Below are 16,648 nucleotides of genomic sequence, written 5' to 3' on the forward strand. Positions count from 1 at the left end.
TATTCAATCAAAAGGTATGGTCAGCAAAGAAATAAATTATACTATATGAAATGGTAAACACCAAGATTGAAGATTGCAATATATATCACTCAGTTACATCAAAATTTCAAATTTAAAAATGCTAGCGTATTATAAACCTGAAAAATATTTAAAGATGTCACATGTTCCTTTTCTAATTATTTTTATTTTTTACAAATATCAAACAGGGATCTTCTTTAATAAAGTAACCTATTCCTTCCTCTATTGATCACTGTAAATTTCAACCATAAACCAGTTCTTTCATTTACTATAATTGAGGTAACCCAGAAGTGGCAATAAAACTAACTCTGCACTGACATCTTAAAATACAAATTATGTAGTCCTCAAACTTCCCCTATGAATGCTTGAAATAAAAATGGTAATAATAACTTCCAATATTTTGACAGATTTCCAGCAAAAACCAGATTCATGTGTCTATTTATGCACACTGTATTAGCACTAAACAAAAAGTGCAAGTCATAAAATATCATACTGTGATTCCATTTTTATAAATAAACAAAAAGCTACATAATATATATGCATTTGTATATCTGGGAAGAGAAAAAGGTATAGAAGGATGGGTATAATTAACATTGGGTTAGTGGTAGAAAAGAGAAGATACATTTTTTTCTTTATCAGTTTTGACCCACTACAAAGAACAATGTATTACTTTCTAATTTTTTGAAGTTTATAATAATATTTTTAAAAGGGAGAGGATGTAGGTAAAGGACAAAATTTTCTCTCAATTCATTGTGATTAGAATTGATATATTGTTTGTAGCAATCTGAAGTAATTTACCTAACTAGAAAATATTTTTTTCTTTATAATTACGATATACTTGTAGAAAGTCTTATGCTTCTATAAATTTTCACACACTATTTTAACACGTTATGAGTAAAGAGAAATTGAAAGAAGTGAAACAGAGAGGTTATGTAAACTGCTGGAGGTCACACAGTATAATCATATTCTCCTAACCTCCTTGTGCTGTGCTATTCCTAAAGTAAATAGGCTGTGTATGTTAATGTTAAATACATATGTTATGATTCTGTGGCAAATGGTAAATGAGCATAGCCAAATATACCACTGTAGCAAAGACATTCTCCATCTTAATTCCTAATGCTTTGATGGGAGAAACAGAAAATAACAACCCTGTTGCCTCTGCTGCTAGCTCCCTCTCTGCAGTTACAGATAGTAGATCCTGAGAAAGTCATGAAATAACTACCAGGTACCTCGTAGGATTTCCTGCAATGAAGCAGAACCTATAGTGTCTTAAACTACAGTACAAAAAACAAACAAAACAAGAATACAATATTCAGTTATTCTGGTGGTTTCAGGAGAGCCTGACTTTTGGACTTCTGATAATGGGAAGTCAGGGTAAGAGGTGATTTAGTGCACTTGGAATATTTAGTTTTATTCTACAAAGCTTTAATAAGCATATGTGCATAAAACTCAGGAAATGAATTTTATCTAGATTAAACATAAATCTGAGACTATTAGTAATATCATCAAAACTGCAGGGGCATCTTTATCATCTATTTTCTTTTTTTTAAAGCTAACTGGCCACCATTTTCTCCTGAGACCACTATGTCTTAAAAAAGCAACAACAGATCTTTCTTTGGAAGAGAGGAGATGGAGGGAGCATAGAAAATGGGCCCAAGTTCACGCTGTCTGGATAACTGGGTAATATTTACTAATCATTCATTGAAGGAGCAATTTTTAATAAACTTTTAACTGACCAAAAACAAGTCAGAGAAATGGATCACTGACAATGGCAGTTTCCAACTGGAATGTGAGCCAGTCCCCAGATTTAAGACCTGTAAACTGCCTAAGAAATCATGACAGTAACAGGACATTAACATTTAATCCATATTAAAGGTATTTTAATTTGCACACATTCATCAGACACACTTGTTAAAAGGAAAGAGAGAAAGATTTATGAAATTGATCTTCCAAAAAGAAAAACTTCATGCTGTTTTATCTCATGATCACAGTTTGAGGAAAGTATCGGTTTTAATATGCACATTTACCCTAAACCTCAAATATATATTGGCTTAGGTGAGAAAAATAAATTAAAATGCTGGGAGGAGAGGGATCTATTATGCTGAAGTCCTTGTATGAGACAATAAATATTTTTCACCAGTGTTTAATAATAAATATATAGACTATATGAGTAATGTCAGTGCATTTTGAGATAACTGTATTCTCAAACTCATTTGGACAAATGGCAAAAGCGTTTTTTTCAGAACACAGTGGGAAAATATTAAAATAAAACATATTTAAAATGTAACAGATGAAAGACAAGTGATTTTTACGATAGGTTTATAACTTCTGTTCACATTTTTTAGTTCATGTTGTGTATGAACTGAATCCTCAAAAGTATGACAATACTACATAAACTATGTTTATTCTTGTATTAAAAAAATATTAGTCTGTGAACTAAAATACAGCAGTTTTATTTGCAAGTTCTATACAAAATAGCCTAAAACAAAGAGAAAAGGGCTTTTATTAGAACCAGTAGTGTTACTGATGAGCACCTAATAGCTAGCAATGGGCCCGCCTACATTTCTGGCAAGGAACAACTATATTCTACAAACCACTGATGGATTAAACAAGCTATTAATGACAGTTGCTTTTCAACACTTAAAATGGTCAGACTGTGTTACCTGACCACAAGGACAAGTAGGTCATCACTCTCAAATGTTATACAATATAAGAAACATAAATGAGACCTCTGTGGGGAGAAAAACCCACAGGTATGGCTCCAGAGTTCTTTTGCTATTCAACTATTAATAGAAAGCAAATCCCACTTAAAGTTGTAAACACTTGTAACCCTTTTTACTAAAAGATTTATCATCACTTATTTAATTTTCCACCTAAGACTGAATAAGGTATTATTAGTCCTAGTGTCCAGCTTTAGCCCTGATAGATACAACTTAACATCTGGAATCAAACCCCTCTGTTACTCTTGCAGAGTTAGACTATGAATTTTTTGTTCTTGTATAAACCTGTAGGTGTCCATCTGTCTGGGCTTATGAACACCCAACCAATCATTCATAGGCTGCAAAATCATATTCAATGGGTACATGGGGGAAGCATCTCAATTTTCATCACATGCAGAAGACCTTATCTTCTAAAAGACAGAACACATGTCTTTTAAGTCAATGCCTTTCAATGTACCTTTCTTCCTAGTGGTTGCTGGACCAGCAGCATTAGCCTCACTTGGGAACTTGCTAAATGAAGAATCTCAAGTCCCACTCTGGACCCAGAGAATCAAAACCTGAGTTTAAACAATATCCCCAGGCGACTCATAAGCACGTTAAAGAGATTGAAGCAAAGACCTAAATTACCCCACCCCACCCTACCTCCAATTATTTGACTTTTCAGAAAAATGTACAAGGGGAGCCTTAGAAACATCACACTGATCAGGATAATTCACTTCATTCCCTGCCAACGGAAGCATGGCACAGCAGTCCTTTCAAATTGGAAACAAACTCATGTTTGTTGTTTGAAAGAAAAAACTCACAAACTATTTTGGCCTAAAAAAGTGACAGTTTTTCATATAACTTCACTTAATATATTCTGATCTCAATCCTTCTTCCAAGAGGAGAGGATAGCATTATTTTTTATAGGTTGCTAATAAAACAATTGCTATATTGTAATCAAATGACAAGGCTCTAGCTCCTGTATGTTTTTATAATTACAAAGATTAAAATGCACCAAATCCCAATTGACTGCATTAAAAACACTCTAAAAAGTAAATGTTTTAGTCCCCATTTAGTAGTTCAATAAGGGTTACTACTCACTATATTATCTAGAATTTTAAAACATAAGATCATAGAAAAATGTGAAGTCAGATTTCTTTGATGTAACAGAGGGGAACTTAGAGTTAATTTTCTACACCTTTAGAGCATCATTAATAATTAAAAAAAAAAAAGTCAGGAGCAACATCACCACCTAATAACTACCCACCTCCATTCCTTCAACCCTTCTGTGTTACTGGGGTCCTATCTGAAGGTCTTTAATTTGTATATGATTCTTCCAAATAAAAAGTATTATTTAAGTTCATTATAAAATCTAAGCACAACATGCTAAGCAGTGTATTCACTCATTTTCTCTAAGTCTTTAAATAGATATGGGCACTGAGCTCTTTGAAATGTTTGTGTTTAATTCTGCTGACAATTCCTGTAGGATTCCCACAGTAGAACTACTCAGGATTCAAGGTCTGCTCAACATTGATTTCCAACATTTTCCATTATGAGTTTCTCTTTGAGGTAAAAATGTTCATACAGCCCTCCCCATCCCTGAGAGTAGTCATAAATTTAGTACATAACTGGAAGCACAAACAAAAATTATCCCCAGAAAAACGATGTACAATGCTAAAATGCCAAAAGAACGAACACAGACCTACACTTTGGTTGTTACCACAGCACCAGCTAGAGGGAAGGGGCTTGAAAGTGAGTGAGACCAAAAGGGCAGTCTTGGGAAGTATTGCTCTGGGAGAAAATCAGATTAATATATGACAGCAACAAGAGGAAAGTAAGAAGAAACAAATGGCTAAACAGAAATAAGACATGCCAACCCCTTCATCCCTGCCACACCCACCATCATCCATTAAAGAAACCACATTTGCTTTACTGCAGAAGCAGGTACCCTTGAACTAGGAACCATGTCTACAAAATGTCTAGAACTTACAAAAGAAGGAAGGAAAGGAGGGAAAGAAATAAAATCAACTCCCCATAAAGCTACTGTAAGAAGTAGTAAACAGAAAATGCAAATCAAAACATTTCAAGAAATGAAAAATCTCCCCTCAAAATCAACCCAAAGCACAAGGCTTTTTTGGACAAATAACAATAAGAAAACCTAGCATCAGATCTTCAAAAAATAAGACCAGATATAGAAGAAAAATATTTCAGAAATGAAGAATAAATTAGAATGTGTCCAAGGAAGAATAAACTTGAATGAAAATTTAATAAGAAATATTAAATGAAAGCAGGCGAACTACTTCTCAGTTCTTTGAAAACAAAGTAAAGTAGTAAAAAGAGTCAAAGACAGAGAATGAAATAGAAGATGAGCAAAGATTTTATATGTAATTATATAGAAATACATATATAACTGGAGTCTCTGAAGAAGAAAACAAAACAATGGAATGGAATTAAGATTTAATTCTATAATCCAAAAACAATTATTTCCAGAAATAAGAAAACTTAAGTCTACATATGAAAAAGCCCAGAAAAATTAGCCAGGAACATCCAACTTTGAGAATCATTCTAGTAAAATAAGAACAATGAAAAAAATGGCAATGCCTCAAGGCAAAAAAAAAAAAATCAAATTATACATAAGGGTAAGAAAATAAGGCTAGTGCCACAAATATCAAGAGCAGAATAACGTTTTCCAGAAAGCCAAGGGGAAAAACTGTAAGCCAAGGATTTTATGTCCAGTCAAGCTGTTGAAATCATGTAGCAAAACTATAGAAAAATAGTAATGAGCTAGATTTCAAGGAATACTGTACACAGCAGGCTGTCCTGAGGAATATACTAGTGGGTGAGTTGTACACAAACAGGAGATGATTGGGGAAATATCAGTAAACAAGCTGATGGTAAATATTTAATATAGTTCATTTTAAAGGTGATTCTAAAAAAGGGTGACAGCATGGATAGAAGAATAGTATGTAAACATCATATATTCCAACAGAGTAGCAAGAATACAACAAGAAACGGGAGGAAAAGGGGGAAAGCAAAGTACAGTAACAGCACTGGCTATCACAAAGGTTGACAGCTGGGAACCAAGGGATGCCATTTAAAAGATTAAGTAGGAATGAGGGGGAAGAAAGCATTATGCAGTATAAAAGATATAAATATAAAGGTAACCACTAGAACAAAAATGCAAGCCTCCCTAAATTTCATAATAATAATAATAGCTCTTCAGAGACAATTCTCCATAGGTTCTGCACATCTAGTATCAGCCAATAGCCTTTCTTAAGAACTATCTTTTCAAGGGGCGCCTGGGTGGCTCAGATGGTTCAGCATCTGCCTTCGGCTCAGGTCATGATCCCGGGGTCCTGGGATTGAGCCCTCCGTCGGGCTCCCTGCTCAGCTGGGAGCCTGCTTCTCCCTCGCCCTCTGCCATTCCCTCCACTTGTGCTCTTTGGCCTTTTTCTCTTTTAAAAAAAAAAAAAAAAACTTAAAAAAAAAAAAAAAAGAACTATCTTTTCAAATATAACAAACAGTCTTGGAAGAAAGAATTGCCCCCTGGACCAGAAGACAGTTTTGTTACCAAATTAGGATACTAAAGATAATATCTTTCTCTTAGGGAAAGTTTGGGCTAATTTTCTGAAGTTCCTTAAAGAACAGAGTCCCTCAGCTATGACACAAACCCACTGGGTATGCAGCATCACCACATGGAACCTGCAGGTCACAGGGAATCTATGTAACTATGTAGTGCCACCTTTGGTGCTGTTAGTAATAAAGAACTTTGTTTCTGACCCAGAAATCTCATGTCTCCTGCCAGCATCTATTAAAGTACAGGCAGGCATACAAATAGGCTAAAATCTCAGACCCTTAATAAAGAAGACACAGACAAAGAGAGAAAGAAACACAGTAAATATAGCGATACAGTAATTAGGGAGTGATTTCCAGGAGAGGAAAAAGCAAAGTACAAAAAAGTATTTATAATATGCTATATTTTATAAGATAGAGGAAATAGGAATAACACACATGTATACATATATATATATAATATATATATATATATACTTAATTATACAAGAAGATGCACAGGAAGCATAAATACAGAAGTTAAGAAAATTGGCTACCTACAAACAATAGAGGAGAACAAGCTAGAAAGGAAGTGAATGACGCCCTTCTGAGAGATGTACTGTGTATAATATTTTGGCTTTGTATAATATTTTGACTTTTGGAAGCATGTTAACATATAGATATCCAAACATATAATTAAATCAACAAGAATGGGGACAAGGGCACCTAAAACTGAATACAAAAAGAAACATGCATGCAACCATATTTCAAATGAATTAGCTAACTACAATCAAGGGGGAAAAGAACTCCTGAGTAAATTTGAAATAAACTTTAATAAACCCCCCTGAAATAAATCTTGAACTTTTTATTAACTTTTACTTTTCATAAGGTATGGTTGTAGCAATTGTTAAACTATTTTACATGTATTATATAATTAAGCAAATGGGTAAATGTATTGGTGTTGTTAGGAGTCACAGTCCTCACTTTGAATGAAGGAAAATACAAATGTGAAATGGGGAACAACAAGGAAGAATTCTGTGGTTTGGACTGGAAGCTGGAGGTCTTAGTACGACTCATAATTTCTTAAAAATACCTAACTATCTAAGTATCTAAGTCTTAAGTATCTACCTACCTACCTACCCACCCACCCACCTATTTATCTAATCTAGGACTGAAAAGTCCTAGAAGTAATGAAATCCCAGAGACAGTGGACATATCACATGTCCAGACCTTGATTCATAAATACCATTTTCCTCTAAAATTAAATGAAATGATTTGAAGAAATAGCTGATTCCATGAGTAGGACAGGGAAGGTTTCAAATGAGCCTGGAACATCTTGTTGTGCCAGAAAATAAGGAGGTGCTTTAAGAAAAGATGGGGTGTGTAGAAACAAGCCAAAAGCCATCATGCAAGGATACTCCCTGGACAAATCTTGGACAATTTGAGTTTCAAAATAAGTAAGAAAAGTAAAGGATCCATGAGTCTTTGCTTACAATAAATAGATAAAACAAGAATAAGGGTGGGCTCTTCTTTAAAATAGAACGCTGGCTACTAAATCTGGGAGGGAGTGGTAGAGTTGGAAAATCTCCATTTACAATCAGGCAAGAATCACCAATGGATGATGGAGCATCAACCTTCAAAGACCCTGTTTAGAACTTTCAACAGACAAAGGCTTTATGGGTAAGAGACAAGTCTGTGAAAAGAAAAATAAAATAGCATTGGGCAGTATAGTAAAAATTTAAGCTAAGAATGGCAAGTTGGACATAGAAAAAAAGAAATGATAGAACAAAGGCCGAATCAAGAGTTTGAGACATTGTGACAAATAAATGAGATCAGCCCTTGGAGAGGTTCCACGGGAATACGGTCCACTTACCCCACCCTTTTTGCTATCCATGCCTGCTTTTTCCTTTCTAAGGGTTACAGATAACTATATACCAAGAAGAGCCCATAAACAGAATGCAAAGGCAGTATATACAACTATCCTATGTATGTGTCCTTGTGGCAAGTATAACATGCTGCATATGTCATTTTTCTTAGCTTATTTATTTTTATTTTTTTACTTTTAGAAGATTCTACTTTTAATCAATCTCTACACCCAAAGTGGGGTTTGAACCTACAACCCCAAGATCAAGAGTCACATGCTCCAGCAACTGAGCCAGCCAGATGCTCCCTTCTTAGCTTATTTAAATTTATACTTGCTTTTACCCTCTCTTAGAACAATGTTAATTCTCTATGATAATTCAAGTAAATTTGAAAAAAACAAAGACTGAAGGTTAATAAAAAGAAATTAATTCCACATGTGTGGGATGTTCTTAATTTTACACCATATATTTTTAAAGATCAATCTTTTAGAAACTATAATTCTAATTGTATTTAGCTACACAGCCAATTCAAAGAAAGGCTGGATGTGCTAGAAGGCAAGGGTTCTAAGCATCTGCTCAGCTGGAAACTGGAGAGACACAATCCTAAGGAGCCCACAGCTGTTAGACAGGTTTCACTAATGCTCAAACAATAAATTCTTGAGTTCACTTCCCTCTAGGCAGTTGTGAAGACTATCACTGACTTTACTGGACAGTAGTGCACAAGGCAGTATGATCTGTATGTAAGTGTATATGTAGGATATTATGTTATATATTCATATATTCATGTTATTGCAAATAGTTCACAGTGTGTCAATTTTACAATGTCAACCTATAGAGTCTTTTGAACAACCTAGATAAAATGCATTAAAATCATCCACTTCCCACTACCTGTTGTACTGATCCTAGCTCTCTCATCCCTAAAATGCATTATCTTTGAAATATATTTGATGATGTATATGACCCAGATAAAAATGAAATATAACTTAGGGTCAAGAATAGAAAAGAATAATTAACAATTACTCTTGACTTTAATAAGTAGCTATGCTTGATCAAAGGTTTCAAATAGTTTTAGTTGGAAAATCTTCTTCAACTAAACTCTTATTTTAAAAATTTATAAAATAACTAAAAGTGGAACTACTCCGATTTAAGTGGGTAGTGACAGTCTGGAGTGCCACCTGCTTTGGGGAGCCTTCCTGGCAGCCCAAGGCAGTTAGGAAACCAGTGCTGAATAAGATTGTAAGTAGAGTATAAACGTATTAAAAAGTCACTGTAAATGAGTTCATACTAGTAAATATTAAAAATGTAAATTTTAAACTAAAAAAATTTGATTCATTATTATTTACTGAGGAATATGAAACAAGTGAAAATGAAGTCTTTTTAATAAATAATAATTTACAAGGTAAGTATAAAAGACAGCTCATTTTGGCACAATGGTAGCTGTTCTTCCTTATTATAAGCCCTCAACTGATACTGGAATTTGATGTTTTAGATTAATATTTTTATTCTAATGTCCATATGTCCTAAATATATTATGCCACTAAGAAGTGACAAACAGGGATTCAGGAAATAATTTCTAATAATGAGAATAACAATGTTATTCATTTACTTCTAATCTAGATGAATATATAGTTCAAATATTCTAACTAGGTTGTTATATATTGCTTTTAATAATTAATTTGCATTTTTTAGGATCATTTTTTAAAAGTCTGGGTTTCCTCAGTTTCCTTTAGTTATTGTAAGGAAAACCAAAAATCCCTTCTAACTCTAAAACTACTGTAAGTCAAAGTGAAGCTGCCTCTTGCTACTTTTTGCTTCTGTGGGAGCAAACAAAAGCACATTAATAGTTAACAAAGCTACAATATGATATACGAATGAAGTCTTGCATTACAAAAGTACTTAGATTGTATTTACAAAAGAATCTCTATCATTAATTATTCAACATTTGGATGTGACCAGAAACCAGACCATGACTTTATAATGCTCTGTTTAAATGAACTACTTAATGTTGTAATGAACACTCAAGGCAGGAAGCTAAATGAATTTTGGACCTGGTATAACAAACACTTTTTCTAATATCTTGATCAATGGACAGATTTTAATGTTAAGTCAGTTTGAATTTCATTTGTACTTGAAAAATGTTTACTTAAACCAAAAATTTTGCATCTCAATTATTTTATATTCTAAAACTGAATGTAGTTTAAACCAATGCATTATTCATAAAGCAAAGACATCAGGAAAAACAAAGCTGTGCCCTTCTTTCAAAGCCGTTAAATTGCTAAAACATACCATATTTATGCATGCAATATTTGATTGTGTTTTTCTTAAAACACAAGCTTGTTTTTGTCAAATCAAGATATGCCAAAAATTCTACACCAAACATTTTTGTTTATAATTAAAGCAATCATCAATCCAAGGATTGTCATCCATTTTATTTCATCTCTACATCAAAAAAAAAAGTAATTTAAAAAAAATTTTAAATTCCCTTGAAATGATAAGATAAATGAAAATGTAAGTGCCTTCACATAACAACAGTAAGCTGACCCTTTGGGAAATGGTTGACTTTCTCAATACAAGGTATTCAAAGCTCATTCAAAAGTGTTCATTTAGAATGCAGATATCAAAGATGATGCAAATGTTCAAGAGAAAATTAGAACTTACCAGATGTTCTAATCCAGCTTTGATGTTTCCAGATTCCCTAAAATAGATGAATAAAAGTTCTAAATAGTTGCTAAACAGTTGTCTATGATAATTTACATTTACCTCAAATGCATTTTATAAATCCTTATGATTTTTTCATATCATCTTCACTTAATGTTCACAAGAACACTGTTTTTAAGGACAAAACAATTTCCACCAAAAGGAAACAGATAATTTATTTACATCTAATAATATTACCACTAAAACTGGGATTCCACTAACAGATTGTTTCAGATTTTTCAAAGTCAGCAGAGAACAAAAGGAAGTCAAGTGTACTCTTATTTTACTATTCACACAATATCTATTTATTTCACATTAGCTTTTTCATTAGAGTTTATGTTTTCTCCAACATTTATTACAAAAATGTTCATACAGATTCTATCTACCATCTAGATTCTACTATTGACATTTTACTATATTTGCTTTATCAAATATCCATCGATGCACCAATGATTGCATTTTATATAAAAAATATATACATAAAGAATATCTTTGTGACTATATATCTAAGTAACTACATCTTAACAAATTTTTCCTCGACATTAATTTTATTAACTTAGTGCACACTATAAATCAGGACCTAAGATTGTTGTAGTATTAAAAAACAAAATATCTCCAATGAAGACACAAACATCAAATATCATGATATATTTTAAGTACTTAATTCTTGCTTTTCACTGTAAAAAAAAGACGGCTGATGGAACTAAAAATACAAATAACCATGTCAGTAGCAAAGATAATTTAAACATACATTTGGCAAAATGTGGCAAATAGTTTATTTTTCCCCTAATTTTGGTTCTTATTAATTTAGTAGTGACAAATGGACTTAAAATTTCCTCACTCAGGCCAAGCAGTATTTTAATTTCATCATAAATACCAAGCCTTGTATTTTTAACATGAAAGTATACTTCTACCACATTGCAGAGAATAATTATGAAACATCAAAGAACAGTATTGCATTCATGATATTTAATCTTTCCCTCACACCTCTTTCTTTCTCTAAAGGAGCCCCAAGTTCACTTTTCTTCTATTTCTGTCTCCAATTTTCACTGCCAAAAATATACTTCTGTTTCCTTTGTCTTGCTACACAATCTTTCCAAATCTCCCTATCGTTCTCCCCTTCAGATGTGCTGCCTGAAAACCACATTTCCAACTTTTGCTCTCACTGCCCAGTCTGGCATACTGGGAATAAATTCCAACATCTACTGATCAGCACTCATCTTTAGCCATTCTCTTCTCTACTTTCTGCTCTAGCAATCTTAGCAATACTATATATTCAACACTTGAAAATTTAAGGATTTCTGAAACTCATTCTCTGGATGCAGTCTTAATGACAAACGACAGGAATAAATTGTAACAAGGAATTAGAAAGGCTAATGGGTACATAAATAATTTTTAATTTACTACAAATTTAATGCATTTCCTGGAGCTAGAAGTCAAATAAATCTTTAAGTTTTCACAAGGACCTTCTCATATAGTCACCACGTAATTTAAAATTTAAACAAAAAAAATGCATATAGTGAAACATCAGACAGTGCAATGCATGTGTATGTGCATTACAGTACAATTGAGTTTTCCTCCCATCCCTGACTCCCTGTTCTCAACCAGATATTAGCTCTTTGTTTGTCCTTCTAAAGATACTCTGTGTGTGTGGGTGTGTATGCATGCATGTCTTTCTCCTGTTTTTTTTTTTTTTAAACCCAAACAGAAGCATACTACATTCACTGTTTTGTCCCTTCTTTTGGCAATCTAACTCAAAAGTTTGCACTATATAATACGAATCTACATCTTCCCCCCCCCCCAACGGCTACACTGTCACATAATGATTCTTTTTTTTTTTAAAGATTTTTATTTTTTTAAAGATTTTATTTATTTATCTGAGAGAGAGAATGAGAGATAGAGAGCACGAGAGGGAAGAGGGTCAGAGGGAGAAGCAGACTCCCTGCTGAGCAGGGAGCCCGATGTGGGACTTGATCCCGGGACTCCAGGATCATGACCTGAGCCGAAGGCAGTCGCTTAACCAACTGAGCCACCCAGGCGCCCTCACATAATGATTCTTATTAGAAAATAATACTGCAATATAAAAGAACAAAAATGCTCAGATTCAAAGTACAAGTCCATAATTTGAGACCACTAGAATTAGACATGCTTCATCAGAATAGTTTGGATTTTAGAAAGGTAGTAAGACATATACTATGCTGTATGTCATGTAACATTGGCAACAAGGTTTGAAGCAGCATCTCATCATTATACACAACAATAATTCTGAAAGCAACATGAATGTCCACACAAAATGGAATAAACAAAGACTATGAATAACTTCATTTCAGGGTTAGTTTTGCTATCGATTGAGTTTGCCACAAACTTAGGGAAAATCCCCAGTTTTTTCAGCTATTTGTATTTTGGAATCAAGGATAACAATCTGTTCTTTAAAAAAAATGGGCTGGTTGGACTATTGCTTTGTTATATTTTCAAGTGATTCTTTAAATTAAATGATATTTAGGAAATAGGCATTTTGAACGGTATGCAGGAAAGAAAACTAGACATCGCCCTTGACACATGCCCTTTCCTCCACCACCAAATGTAAACAAATGTATTCAACCACAGAGTCTTGGGACCTAACAACCGTGATTATCATTTAGAATTAGCCACTTCTTTCTGTCTTCACAGCTACTACTTAAGGTCATCATCTTTTCTCTCGCAGGCTACTACAAAGCCTCCTAATGGGTCCCAATGGCTCTTGCCTTGCCCCATGTTAACTCATTCTCTATAATACAGCAAGATCTTCCTACAATATACACCTGATCATGTCATTTCCTTTTCAAAATACACAATATCCTACTACACTCCATTTTATTCATTCCCTGTTATCTTGCCAAAGCTACAGTGCCAAAAATGTGCTAGCAATAGCCATAAGAAATTAACCTGGCTTCCCTCACTACTGAACCACTCACTCTCTACCTGAAATGCTCCTTTTCTCCCAGCCTCCTCTAGTCTTTCCTCACTTAGCTTACAAACAAAATCAAAACACAACAAAAACAAAATATCCTTCAGGACTCAACCCATACGGGGAAGGAAACCTCCTCCCTTCCTCACAAATGAACTAATCAACTCTTCCCATGTGTTCTCATCACATAATTTATCATGCTGTATTATAAATACCTAATTACTTTCCCAATGACCCCACTAAAATGAAAATTCCTTGAGAACATGGATTATATCTTTAAAATTTTTATATCCCAACACCCAATATAGTGCCTGCATCAGAGTATGTATTCAACTAATAAGGATCTATCTAAACATGAAGACAAGGTGGGATGGAGAATCAGTAGTAACCAGTTCAGGTCTCTGAGTGGTCCTCCCCAAGCCCACTCTCTCTCCAGACCACACGAAGAGCAAGGCAACTCCAACAGCAAGTGGTTGTTTGGGAGGGTAGTACTGGGGGTTGTGTGTACGTGTGTGGTGTGTGGAGTATGAGGACACAGTGGAAAACGTGGCTGATTCAGGCCAGAGTCCAATACTAGAGGCTTTGCACTATAGTTTTTAAATTGTCCCAGGCAAGCACAAGCCAGATCCTAGACTTTTACCTCTCTCCTTAGATTAAAGTTACTAGCCAAGGCAGCTGAATGTTGCAAATAAATAAAAGAGAAGTCCATAGGAAGACCTCTGAGGTGAATAAGCACAGGAATAAAAAACAACAAATGGAGCAACCTCATCCAGAGGAAAGAAAACAGACTGAGCAAGAACATACTATAAGCATAACATCTTTAAAGATAAAAGATTTTTAGAAATTTAATACAAAAAAAACACAGTTATGAAGAGGAATTAATATGAGATAGCAGGTATTAAAAATACAGTAGTTTGAAATAAAGAACTCAGAGCCTGAATTGAAAGCACAATAGCTACAGACTGAGAATAAATTGGTGAGCTGGAACACTGGGTGGAACTCTCCCAGAAGGCATAGGAAAGGGATGAAAAGACAGAACAAATAAGAGATGAAGTTAAGGAGAGGAATAGAAGTGTGAACATCTAATAATGGGAACCCTAAAAGGAAAACAAAGACAAAAGAGAATAAATATCTGAAGAAATAATAACAAAAAATTCCCAGATACAGAATTATTCAAATCTTAGACTGAAAGGGTACACAGAGTAGTGAACAGGTTAAGTGAAAATCCACAGCAAAGCATAATATAAGGATTATTAAGAGTGTTACAGATCAAGAACAAAGGCTAAAAGCTTCCAGAATGAACAAGCATACCCCTCCATACAGGAAGAATAACACTGATATGAAACTTCTCAACATTAATGCTAGAGTATAAGATATGTAGCATGAACTTCCAAGATAAAGTGTTAAAGGAAAAGGACTGTGAACCTAGAATTTATATATAGCTAATAAATTTTTAAAGAGAAGGAAAAATAAATTCTCAGCATATAGGGTCGCAGGAATTTCACCACAGAAAGACATTATTTGAAAGAAGTTCTGAGGAATGCAACGCAATAAGAAGAGAAATAAATTCAGGACCAGATAAAGCGAGTAAGGTTGACTTAGAACGTAATTATTATAATCTAAACAATTAGTAACTAAAAAGAAAACTAAAGAAATTTCACCCACTGTGATGTAGAATAAAAATGCCAGAGAAGATTCTCAGGTTGGGTAAGAAACAAAATCCAGTAATGAGTCATTTACAAAGAGATACATTAAACAAAAGGATTCAGAAAAATTTACAAAAAAGGGATAGTAAAAGATATAACCGGGCAAACTTGAACCAAAAGAAAACTGGGGTGGTAAGTTTAATGACAAAATATATTTAAGCCACTCTCCCATCCAAAGAACATATATACGTACACATTTTTTCAGAGAGAGAGATATATAAAAAGTGATATTCTTTTCTAGCGTAAGAAACAATAGATCAAGAAATTTTTATGTATATCCAGGTTTGCATATTCCTAAAATGTAATATGTATCATAGTTTGGGACACCAAAGTTTCAGCAAGTTTTTCATGAAAATCAGTTTTTTTTAGTTTTACTTTGGGCAGAAAGGCAAGGAAGAGGGGCCATCTCAAAACAACACAAATAAAGCATCAGGAGTACATAAACACTACACAAGACAGCCTGATACACAACCCTGGGTTCTAGAGGCAGAATACCTAAACTCAAATTTAAGCTGTACTACAAAATAGCTGCACGAGCTTGTTAATAACCCAACTTCTCTGAGCTAAGACTGTCCACCAATGATGTGAAAAAAGAAAATGATGTATATGAAGGAATACTATAAATACAACAAACTGTAATGTGCTATAGAAATCTGTCATTATAATAGATATTTAAATACGAAAGTCTTAAAGTGGCTATTTTTTTAAATAGAGAGGCAAGATCCAAGACACTGACAGAGGGATCTTGCAACAAATGGTATAAAGCCTGTCCTCTTTAGTGGTCTGTCTCTTGGGTTGTCCCTGTCATGACTTCATCAATATTTGTGCAACTCCTTTTGCCCTGTGCTGAAAGCAGACCTAATTCAATTATAGGTCTCAAAACTGATAAAATTGTCTTGAAGTGGAAAATGGGAAGAAATTATTGGCAAATGAATAAAGATTTGTATCGAACTAACACAGAGGAGTACAGCAGGTCTTTTTTTAATCATTCCCTGTCTTAAATCTTCTGGGAACCATGAGTTTCCCTTCCCCTCATGCAGCACATCGATTTCTGAATTAGACTGCAATATTAAATAATTAATATACTTGCCATGATTGATGTTTTGCATTAGTTGAATATTAGGTTATCAATCAAAATCCACTTGGTTTAATGTAATAATATTG

General features: G+C 33.9%; 1 protein-coding gene across 1 annotated transcript in view; it reads right to left on the reverse strand.

Annotated features, from left to right (window-relative positions):
* Window positions 1–16,648, reverse strand: part of RSRC1 (arginine and serine rich coiled-coil 1) — a 429,432-nt gene that overhangs the window by 211,354 nt on the left and 201,430 nt on the right. Inside the window, exon 7 of the mRNA XM_073890364.1 lies at window positions 10,793–10,829. Within this exon, the coding sequence (XP_073746465.1) occupies window positions 10,793–10,829 (37 nt within the window). The remainder of the gene's footprint in view (window positions 1–10,792; window positions 10,830–16,648) is intronic.

This window comes from Callorhinus ursinus, unplaced genomic scaffold (assembly GCF_003265705.2).
Source record: "Callorhinus ursinus isolate GAN/ISIS: 27379988/994484 unplaced genomic scaffold, GSC_fseal_2.0 scaffold1, whole genome shotgun sequence".
Lineage (NCBI taxonomy): Eukaryota > Metazoa > Chordata > Mammalia > Carnivora > Otariidae > Callorhinus > Callorhinus ursinus.